This window comes from Lottia gigantea (genome assembly GCF_000327385.1).
Source record: "Lottia gigantea unplaced genomic scaffold LOTGIsca_26, whole genome shotgun sequence".
Taxonomy (NCBI): domain Eukaryota; kingdom Metazoa; phylum Mollusca; class Gastropoda; family Lottiidae; genus Lottia; species Lottia gigantea.
The window spans coordinates 41,903-54,060 of NW_008708797.1; the positions used below are offsets into that span (position 1 = coordinate 41,903).

The 12,158-nt window shown below is 36.7% G+C and overlaps 2 protein-coding genes across 2 annotated transcripts; both read right to left on the bottom strand.

The window, feature by feature from the left end:
• Positions 1-1,215: 1,215 nt before the first annotated feature.
• Positions 1,216-2,688, bottom strand: LOTGIDRAFT_77540 (hypothetical protein; the record flags this gene model as incomplete). Its single annotated transcript, XM_009055900.1, has 2 exons — positions 1,216-1,345; positions 2,474-2,688. Coding segments are annotated over 2 exons (345 nt in total), but the record flags the coding sequence as incomplete, so codon positions are not given.
• Positions 2,689-10,921: 8,233 nt separating this feature from the next.
• Positions 10,922-11,824, bottom strand: LOTGIDRAFT_160708 (hypothetical protein; the record flags this gene model as incomplete). The annotated part of the gene is made up of 1 exon (XM_009055914.1): positions 10,922-11,824. The coding sequence occupies one exon, from the start codon at positions 11,822-11,824 to the stop codon at positions 10,922-10,924; it is 903 nt and encodes a 300-aa protein (XP_009054162.1).
• Positions 11,825-12,158: the final 334 nt, after the last annotated feature.

Consider the following 12,158-nt stretch of genomic DNA (forward strand, 5'->3'; position numbering starts at 1 on the left):
TAAAATGAAAATTATTTCAAACTCAGAAAACCAATAGAAATAAAACTATACTTTGCTTATAAACTACCTGGATCATTTCGATGGATATTTTCATTTAATGAGCCCAAAATTCTTATGGCAGAGGCTTATCAAGATCAGTATACAAAACATTGGATTCTGACACACTTTCTAGGAAAAATTCAATGTTTCGTAAAATGTTTAATTTAGAATCTAGTATACCATATATTGTGTTCCGTTAAGGAAATAAAATGTATCAATACATGTAGGTTAAAAAGATAATTTAATAACCACCATTTAAAATAAGAATTAATTTTGATCATCATGATGAATATTTTCACCTAATATGGCCCAGAACTCATGGGGAAGAGGCTGATCAAGATCAGTATACAAAACATTGGATTCTTTCACACTTTCTAGGAAAAATTCAATGTTTGGTAAAATGTTTAATTTAGAATCTATTATTAGTATCAGTCTATTTGGTGTTGTTAATGTAATTGATGTTAAACAGGAAGAAAGAGTGAAATAAGCCAATGGTTCATCCATGAACTCCTGAGTTAAGATTAACACTAATTTCCAGCTGTTTTTACAACTTTCTGTGATGTCTTCTTCTTTACACAGACCAAATAATTGATCACGATGTGGAATATAGAATTTCAAAGCAAATTGTTTTTCTACGTTTTCAACCATGTCAAAGCAAACTAATTGATACAAAGATTCAGGATAGATAATGTAAGCATCGAATTTAAAATCTTGACGACGTTTTGGATAAACAAATTTCCCCAATAATCTCTGAATGAAGATTTTAACAGCCAATTTATTCTTGACAACAACAAATACTGTAAACATTATCACTAAGATAGCAGATGCTAGAAAAACAGAAATATTCAACACTACAGATGACAGACACAATTGAATATAATTTAAATTTTTGAAATCAGCGGTAAATATCAAGTCACCTTTCAGATCTATACACGTATAGTTTTTTCTGTCTAACTCAATAGTAGTGAAAGTTATCCACGATATAAAACTATAAGTTTCACATGTACACGCTAATGAGTTACCATATATATAAAGTTTTAAATTACCTTCATCTTTTCTCATCTGTTCTAATTTGTTGAACATTTGTATTTCTTGAGATGAAAAGCTAATAAAATTATTGAAATTAAGGTATAGTATATGAAGGTTCGGTGTATTAAGATAGTCTGGGTGTGAAAAAAGTTTATTAAATGCCAGATTTATAATTTTCAGTTGATTCAGAGATTTAAATATATCTTTTGGAAGCTTGATCAAATTATTTCTGGATAAATCTAATTGTTCAAGTTTCTTTAAGGGTTGAAATAAACGTCTACCGTGTGTTAAGATGAAGTCATTATCCAAAAAACAATCCGCTAGTCTCAAATGTGTCACATTAGGAAAAGTGTCAAAAAATGTTTTAATGATAACGCTGACATCATTTCCACTTAAATCAGCGGTTTTCAGATTTTCAAGTCCTCGTAAAGTAACGTTAAAACCATAAAGACCGGTTAAGGAAAAGTTAAGGTATCTTAGATTATGAGCATTTTCAAATGTTATATTTATAAGACGGCCCATTCTATAGATACCCCCACCTAAATTAAGATGTTTTAATTTTTTTGGCATGAAAAAAATTATATCTTTCAAAGACTGTATGTCATTATATGTCGAATGAGCTGTAGAAAACGAAAAATCATATCTACGATCATATAGATATTGTCCAGATATATCAAGATACTCGAGATTTTCCACAAAAGCTAACAGGAAGAGTTCTGGTCTGATGTATTTACCTGAAATACGGTTATAAGATATATCTAAGTGTTTAATGGACTTTCCAAAACAAGGAAAAATGATGTGTCCTGATTTGATTTGAGGTAAAATGTTTAAAGTATTGAAAATATTAATATCTCCATTGGATAAAATAAGTTTTTCAACACAAATATTACCTAATATTTCCATAGATATTATAGTCAGATCTTCTACAACAAGTTGCGAATCTGTATTTGGACTGGAGAGATTGATTTCTGTCATAGATTTATTCATATAAAATCGCAACGATCGTATTACTTCAGGCAATCCAACTTTTATTGGAAAGATTCCCGATTTGAACAAAAAAGTCTTCAGATCTTCTAAAGGTTTCAGAAAGCCATCCTGAATATCAAGAGCTGTACACCCTGAGAGATCAAGAACTTCAACTCCAAGCTTAGATAATCCTTGAAAAGTATCATTATTAAAAAACTGTAGACCACACTCAAAACTGTCAATAGTTCCAATAACCAGTTGTTTGATTTTACGAAGATTGGTGACATTCAGGTCAAAAACTGTTACCGATGCTGTATCAATTATGGCGGTTGTCAGATTTTTAAAGTTTTTCAAAATGTTAACTGCTTTTACCTTATTATTAACAACAGTTAACTTAGTTCTCATCGACAAATTGTGCAGATTTTGAATGGGTAAAAACACATCGGGATCAAACACTTGATAATCCAAAGAATGGTTGTTTAATTCCAACATCTGTAACTTTTTCAATCCTAAAAAAGCTTCTTCTTCAATTTTAGAAATAGGATTAAAGCTGAGATTTAAACATACCAGATTGTCTAAAAGTTGGAAATCTTTGTTTCTGATAGTGGTTAGTTGGTTAAATGATAAATCCAATGCAGTGATATTCTCTGGTATATCTGCATCGGTAACGTTCGCAAGGTGCTTATTCTTTAAATCCCAAAATATCACTTTTGGATCAGAACACAGATTATACGTAGTTATATAATTTGAGCACAGTAACACCAACAATATAGACCACAACATCTTGTCGAATTTAAAGCAATATAGTATTGTTGACATATATAGTGTGCTGTTAATATATACATTGAGGTGTGTCTATTTGAATTGACTTCAATAATGTGACCCAATGTTTGTTTTTCACCATAGTCGATTCAAGTTTTAACTATGGATGCATAAACACTATAATTTGAAATATACCGAGAAATAGTAAACCTTACTTGGAAATTATACCCCTTTCGCACTGCAAAAGTAATTCGGTTTTTATCTAGTTCTATCCGAATAACTTCTAGATGCTTTTGCAGTGGTAAATAAACTAATTCCTTTATAACCAGAAGTTATCCATATAGAAAAATCTATCTCCAGAGGTGGATTTCGTCTGGATCTTTTTTGGTCTTAGAATCATTAACTAATTAACTAAAAAATTTAAGAACTCGGAATTGATGTGCATAATTGCTTTTGAGTCCGTCGAGTTTATTTGTTGACTGATTTGCCTTGGGTCTCTCTTTTTATATACTGTGTAACAGGATAAATCTATTGCATTTAAAAAAAAAATTTTGTGAAGAATTTTGTATTTATTGTGGGACTTTGTTATCGTTTCCACACCTTTACAAGCAAAGGCTGCAACAGCTGCAGCAACATTTCAACATGTGTAGACCTTCTTTAGTGGCAACGTAGTTGTTAAATATTAATTGGAACATTTTTGCAAAACCGGAAGTGCCACAATTCAACATGTGCAAAAAGTAGAAAAGTCGCATTTTTTAATCTATTATCTTCAGAATTTCATTTTCGGAATCTGCATATAATATCTGATATATTTAGCAGTTCAAATTATGTCGCACATTTTTCAGTCGAAATTTGCAATCTTTTACCAAAAAAAAAACTTTTTCGCTTTTGTCTGATTAATCTAAAAAATTTGAGTAAGAAAGTGAACAAAGTTGTATAGCCAAACTTTTTACTTTACCTCCGGTTTAAACTATTCTCACTTCCGGTTGAACTACGTCCGGTGTAATTGATTTAGCGTGACGAAACTTATACAAATCAATAGCCAACGTTATGACAAAAAAACGAAGAAGATAAAATCCTGTCCGAACGTGATACGCCATTTTGTTTTTTCTGAAATGCGTCAAAATCTATTCAGAGATAACGTTTTATCCGATTTTGATGATTTTGGTCTCAAATGAAAGAAAATAAAAATTTGAAAAAAAATGTGGGAGAAGATTTTTGAATTTCGCTTTTGCTTTTTTGCAATTTCCGGTTAAATTTTTTCGAAGTTTGAAGGCTCATATCTCATGACCTTGACCTTAATGACCTTCACTTTTATTAGGTCAAAGGTCATTGACCTTGGCTATCAGCTGATACTTTCTGACTAAGATAAAAAAAAAATGCTTCAAAATTTGTTCATAGACACAATAGAGACTACAGATTTCATGTGATTTTTATGATGAGGTCTTGGTCCAGTTTGAATTTTCAACGATTTCACTCTTAACAATATCTGCCCTTAATATTAGAGCCGTGTGATTTAATAATTTGATAAATTTTGGTGATTGAAATTGATTTTAAAAAAAATTGTGAGATTAAGCATATATAACTGGAAGTAAATATATAAACATGGAATTCAAACTAATAAAATTTCTTGAGAAAATTTGTTCTTTAGTCACTAAAGACAGTTTCATCATTTCTGACAGCTGCCAGTGGGCGTATGTTAACTTGCTTGGCAAGCTATCTTTTAAAATTTGAGTGGTTTTTTTTACAATATTTGTGTCTCTTTGAGCTTAGTGTATGTATATCTTGTGACCTTTTTGATGTAGAAGTTGAAATTTGGAACACAACCAGACATTTTGAATATGAATTAAATATGACAAAGAAGTTGAGGTGGCACATCCGGGTTAAATTGCTAATTGTTTAAATCTTTGGCAGGGGCATAACTGGCACACTTTACATTTGTCCGAAAAGGGACTTTGCACACAATTTCCTTATCCATTTGGCCAGTTTGCGTTAATAGCTCACTTGTGGCAGCTTTATAGTTCAAAAAATGGAACGAGTTTTAGAATTTTACATATTTTTAATTTTTGACATTGAACTTTGTTGACCTTCATTTTTGTAGGGTCAAAGGTCATTGACCTTGGTTATCTATTTATACTTTCATATTTGATGTCCGACGTAAGCTTCCGGTTTTGTAGCCGTATGCATTTTGAAAATTTGATGAGTTATATCTCGTGGCCTTTGTTGACCTTCCCCGTTACAAGGTCATTGTGCAGCTTCACACCCTGCGTCATGCCCAGTGTGGCCTGTAGTTACCACGCCCATTGTTTAAAATCACAACCCAGTTGAAATTTCGTTGATATTTATTCTCATGGACATTAGGTAGAAAACTGAAAAATTACAAAATAAGAAATCCACAAAAATGAATAATTTGGTCGAAATGACTCAAAACTTATAAAAATCTTTGCAAATGCCAAATACTAAGAAAAACATGCTTCAACACACATATCAAGAATAAGACATAATAACTTAACATATTTTAACAATATTAACTAAAACTTACACCGTGGTGCATCCAATAAAGAACTGTAAACACAATTGGCGTCCCAAGTTCAAGCACGTTGCCGCTCGATCAAAAAGTAAACAATAGTCAAATCGCCCCGAGAACCGTTTCGTACCCAAATTATTTTTGGTAACACAACACTCCCCGTCTGACTATAACTTCTAGTCACTAATTTAAATTACAAACAATCAACTTAAATTCTTAACAGCAGAGAATTAAAAATCAAACAGATAATAACAACACTACTTCAGAAATAGGCCTAAAAATTTCACAAGGTTGACCATGTTTCATTACACGAACCATTACTTTTCTTACACGACCATCATCACTTTTTAAAGCTTTCACTATTAACCCTTAAGGCCAATCGTTCCTATGACAGTCTTTCTCTTTCAGAATAACAACATCACCACACTCAATGTCCTTTCGCTCTTCCTTCTATTTCTTGAAGCATCTGAACATACTCGACTCTCCACCGTTTCCAAAACATAGTTGCTAGAGCCATTGAGATCGATAAAGATTCTTGACATCAAATTCTCAAAACAAACAATATCCCCGCTGACCTTATGTGTAAGGAGGACTGATGGTGTGAGTATAGTTGGGTTTTCCGGATCAGTTGATACAGGTGTGATAGGTCGTGAATTAACAATCCCAGTAACCTCCGCAAGTAACGTGACCAAGACCTCGTGAGTGAGCTGCTTCATAGGTGTCTGGGGTAGAAGCGAATCAAAGATACGACGCGCTACCCCAATCATTCGTTCCCATGCTCCGCCAAAGTGGGAAGCATGGGGTGGGTTGAATACCCAGGTAGTTCCTTCATCTAACAGGAAGCGTTTGATGGTCTTGTCTTCCACATTTACACAATTAGACGTAGAATCTTCAGTGGAACCCACAAAATTAGTCCCACAATCAGATCGGAATTCGCAAACTTTTTCTCGAACTGCGTTGAGAAAGGAAGAAGTAGACATCTCTTCCACCACTTCAATGTGTATCGCCCGCGTGCAGAGACAAGTAAACAGGATTGCCCATCTTTTAGCGTTCGCACAGCCCCCTCTAGTCTTTCTAACAGAAACATTCCAGTGTCCAAATGTATCCACTCCCACATAGCTGAACGGGGGTGCTGGCTTTAGCCGATCAGACGGAAGTTCAGCCATGATTTGAGTTTCATTCTTTCCCCGAAAACGACGACAGGTTACACAGTTGTGAATAATAGAGGAAACTTGTTTCTTCATACCAAGAATCCAGAATCCTGCAGCTCTTATACTGCCCTCTGTCATGTGACGTCCCTGGTGGTATATTTTCTCGTGGAATCTGCGAAACAACAATATTCCAATATGACACCGTTTTGGTATAATAATCGGATGTTTCTCCATGTCACTAAGCTCCGAGTTATCGAGCCTGCCGCCAACACGCAACAAGCCATTCGAATCCAGAAATGGGTTTAAAGACAGTAGGTGACTTTCCTTTGACAGAGCCTGGCCCCTTTCCAAGACTAAACATTCTTCTTCAAAGGCTTCTCGTTGAGCAGAACGAATGATCAAGGCTTCTACTTCTTGTACATCTTTGGTTTGGCGACTAGGACTCATTCCGTTCTTGTGACGAACATACGAAACTAGGTATCCAATACCCGAAACCAGACTGGACCACGTTGAGAACCTTGTAAAGCGTTCTGTTCCTAAAGACGCACACGATTCCGTCTTCGTCTTCGCACACATCACCTCGGGGCGAACTTCCACGTCCGCTACCGCATCCACAAGCTCATACGCCTGATCTTCATTCGCACTACACATAATATCCAGAGGAGGTTTCAGCCATATGCTTTCTTTAAGGTCCCTTGATCGAATCCCTCGAGTACCGATATCCGCTGGATTCTTTCCCGTAGGGATATATTTCCACTGTGTAGGTTTAGATACTTTTAGTATTCTGGACACCCTGTTTGAAACGTAAGTATAAAACCTCCGAGAAATATAGCCTAAAACTACGCGGCTGTCTGTGTGGAATGTAACACTATCAAGCGATATGTCCAGGTGCGTAATGACCGACACAGACATCTCAGCTGCCATCATAGCAGCACACAACTCCAGTCTGGGGATGGTATGACCATGTTTTGGTGACACTTTCGACTTTCCAAATATAAATCCGGCATGCGATTCACCATTATTGTTTGTAGCTTTCAAGAACGCAACACACAATATATCTCGCTCAGATGCATCCGTGAATATGTGAACTTCGCGGGTTTGAGTTTTGCCGAATCCGTCCGGCACATACAATCTTGGAACCTCCAAAGCTGATAGATGAGCAACATCTTCACACCAGTCCAACCATGCATTCTCCATAGCATCTGGTAAAAGATCATCCCAGCCGTGAGCACCGTCGATTAATTCACGAAACAAAAGACGTCCTGGCAGTATCACGGGGGATACCAATCCCAAAGGATCATAGATGGTGTGCAGGGTAGATAATATCCCTCTACGAGTGAAAGGCTTTTTCTGTAGGTCGACCTTAAAGGTAAAAATATCCAAGTGTAAGTTCCATGACATCCCAAGTGTGCGCTGTGTAGGTAGGTTATCAAGACGTAGGTCCATTATTTCCAATTCCTTAGCCCTATCAGCGGGTTTGTTAGCCGATAAAACGTCTTTGTTGTTGGACGCTATTTTATGCAGCCGTAAGCCAGATTGCTGCAATACCTCCTGAGTCCTAGTAACAAGACTAACACCTTCTTCAACAGTTTGAACCGAGAACAAACCATCGTCGACATAAAAATTCCGGTTGACAAAGTCTCTAACGTCGTTCTCGGCGTCTTCAACCGATTTTCGTAACCCGAGAGTAGCAATTGCGGGCGACGAAGAATTGCCAAATATGTGAACACACATCCTATAGTCGATCAGTTCCTGCGTAATGTCATTGTTTCGATGCCATAAAAAACGAAGCAAGTTTCTGTGCTTTTGGGGAACCACAAATCGGAAAAACATTTGTTCAATATCCGCAGTTATTGCCACGGGTTCTTTACGGAAGCGCACCAAAACACCAATTAAATCATTTACAGTATCAGGTCCACTCAGGAGAACATCGTTAAGACACACCCCTTCAAACTTTGCCGCGGAATCGAACACAACACGCAGTTTGTTTGGCTTTTTGGGGTGGAATACACCGAAAATTGGAATAAACCACGATTCCTCGTTGAGATCCAAAGGAGGAGCTAGTTCAGCATACCCATTTTCAAATGTGCCCTGCATAAACTCGACGAAGTGCTTGCATTTTTCCGGATTCTTGACCAAACTGTTCCGCAAAGCTGTCGCACGTTTTAGAGCCATATACCTGTTGTTTGGTAGAGCTGGTCGAGAAATACGAAGAGGAAGTGGAGCCATCCAACGACCGTCATCTGATTTGCACATATCCTTGTCAATTATCGAAATAAATTCCTGTATCCTCTATTGAAAGTCCTGGACAATCGTCATGGAGAGTCCTTCGAAATATATCTTGTGAGTCATTATTCGAACGTTCTTGGATACTGAAGTAACTATTGCACGGGTCCATAATAGAAATTCGTCCATCGATTAGTAAGTTTGTTTTGTTCACAACAATTTTATCTGGTACATGAACTTTATTGAGACAACTTTCACCAATCACTACCCAGCCCAGGCTAAGCTTTTGTGCATAGGGAGAGGTTTCGCCAATGCGCTGATCGTGGACGTAGTGTGCCTCAATTACATCTCTACCAATAAGCAAGAGTATCTCCGCATCTTCATCAAGTGGATACATAAAATCGACCAGATCTTTTAGGTGTGGATAAGCTTGAACTACTCCTGGAGTTGGAATCTCTTCTCGGATATTAGGGATTTCCTCACACTCCCTCACCATAGGTAACTTCATAGCCACAGAACCATCCAATGATTCCACCACAAATCCTGATGCTTTCCTCCCGCTAAAACGAACAGAGCCAGAACATGACCTCAAGTAAAATTCCTCTGGTGCTGAATGATCTCCAACCAGGTCGAAGAATTTCCCGCGTGCAAGCGTACCATCACTTTGATCTTCAATAAGGGCATAGAGACGGAAAGCCAAATCAGGTCTGCCTTCAGGGTAAGCTTTAATAAGGACTGTCTTGGCGCATGGTTTTCCCTTATATCCCACATATCTGAGTGCATTTCGAAGCTACTTCTGTTTGTCCTATAGGTTCTGAGGGTTGTTTCTTCTCCTCGCCATGAGTGAGATTCTTTTCATGGGTGCCCTCCCCGCCATGGGGTGTTATGGAATCAGAATGAAGACAGGTATGATGACCTTTACTTTTACATTTGCTACAGGTAAGTTGAGCAGTGCAATTCCTAGTAAAATGAACACCGTTACAGCATCTAAAGCACACACCTAAATCTTTAACTAACTTCTTCCGTTCATGAATTGTCTTCTGCAAGAAGGCTTTGCAGTCACTTAAGGAGTGAGAAAGCTTGTGAATGGGACACATACCAGATTTAAAGTCATTAGAAGTTAGTGTAGTTTGCGAAGTGGTGTACTGTGAAGATTTCATAACCATAACCTCTTTCTTTTCCTTTGTTCCTAATTTTGAAGTCGGAGCCGTTTCATACTGAAAGCCCGGGTCATTCTTGATCCTGCTCATTTCTTGAATAAATTGAATAAGGAAAGAGAAAGGTTGATAACCAACTCCATATCGTGCCTTGTAAGAAGCGGCCCTAGTTGGCCATTTTTCTTGAAGGTTAGTTGGTAGCTTTTGAATAACAGGAATGATACCTGCAGAAGTATCAAAGTAAGAGAATTGTGCTGAGAAATTCGGATCGTTTTTAAGTGATTCTATTTCTGTCACTAAATCGAACAATTGATAGAGACGCTTGTTTTCCTTGTAAGAAATTTGGGTAAATTCTGCAATTCGTTGCTTAACAGACTGTTCTATCAATTCGGGGTATCCAAATCTCTCCTCAAGTCTCTGCCATATTTTGTAAACAGCACCAGAAGGATTTCCTGCATTCGAAGTCCTAATGCCTGTTGCATATCGTTTAGAGTCCGTCCCAAGGTGAGTAATCAAGAGGTCCAATTCGTCAACAGGTTTCAGACACAACTCCGAGGCGATTGATTGAAAACTATTTTTCCATGTCGTTTTATTACGACACCTCACATTCCATACACACAGTTCACAAATAATTCGTTTGATGCGTTAGATGATTATACAGTATGTCGTTAAGCAATATGGGTATATAAAACGATGTGAAAAGACGTGAAAATACGTGGTTTAGCTGTAAAGACAAAAATACATATTCTTTAATATCAGTAAAAGATTTACCACAACAGTCACTATGATGAATTCAATGCACGTGGGGAGGGTTAGTGCATAAATGTCTTAAAATATGAAATTGCTTAAATGACATGTCAGGAATTATATTGCCGTTAATTCATATGTTCGTTAACGTTGTATTTAAAACATTATTACTTTACACTTACAACTTGTGAGGGGGTATATGCGTTAATTAATGATCAATAGAATTCTATGAAATATAAAACAATGGCGGCGTTTTTTAATAAGGCGGTTCGTTACGTTGATCATAGTGCAACTTACAGATCTAGGGCTTACTTCGTTTAATGCGTTACTCTTAATACAAGCGTTGTACTAATATTTCTGCCGTAACAGGTAGACATGTCAGTCAGAATATTAGCAGGAAACATTTGCTGGATGACTTGCGGAGCTTGTCGATCGTGAATAGTTTGAGGACTAGGTACAAAATATTTTGCCGTCGGAGACAAACCACGTGTCACATTGTCAATAGGTGGATCAGTATTCAACAAATCGTCATCAACAGGTGGATGATCAGGTAAGGTACTGATGTAATCCTTAACTTTTTCTCCCGGAGATGGCATTTCCACTTTAATGTCCCTGTGTACCTCATGGGATGCAATAGAGTCCATAGAGTAGTTCATTTCCACCTCAGCTATTGCAATGTTTTTACGTTCCTTAAGAGCAGTCAACCGAGATTCCAATTCAATAATTTGTTTGCGTAACTCACGCTCTTTCTCGAGAAAGGATAAGTTCGTATTTGCGACCATTTTCTTAGCTTGAAGAACTGATGTTCTACATTTAGTAGACCCAGCCACTGATCTCGTCTTGTAGATGCCATTAAGCGAACGTTCAGACATGTTTTCCACAATGTCCAATTGCATGTGAGATATTGCATTCAAGAACTGATTAACAATGTCTGACCGTTTCTGATCCAATGCCTTTTGTTTTTCTAATTCATTTTCACTTTTAGAAGTACGGGTGCGTTGCAAGTAATCAAGCAGAGGGTCAACAGATTGGATATATAAAGAATTGAGTCTATTTGTGTCATCTTCAATCTGTCTAAGAAATCCTAAGTCATATTTAGATTCGTCGGTAATGTTATTGAACAAGTCTTCTAAATTACGCCAAGCACACTTCACCTTTTCAATCAAAGTCTGAACACGCGCAGAATAAAGCTCGTGACCTTTTTCTGTTGAAGTTCTCATACGAGGATCACGTAACACGTATCAAGTAAAGAAATTCACAATATTCGAAAATAAACATAAATGAAAATCTAGCATAAAATGTAGACATGCATATGAATCATTGAACGAGTAATGTCACAATAGCATATGAATGAGACTAAACCACTGATTGATATACATTTAAAAGTGATACTGATAGTTCGTAAAAATGTACTACATCAATCACAATCACACAATACTCTTATTTAGACAACATAAAAACAAAGGCAAAAATAATGAAAGTGAAATGTTCTTCATGCAGGTCATCTTAATCAGTAAAATCGGATGATAAACACGTTCAATTTAAAGTTTAAAA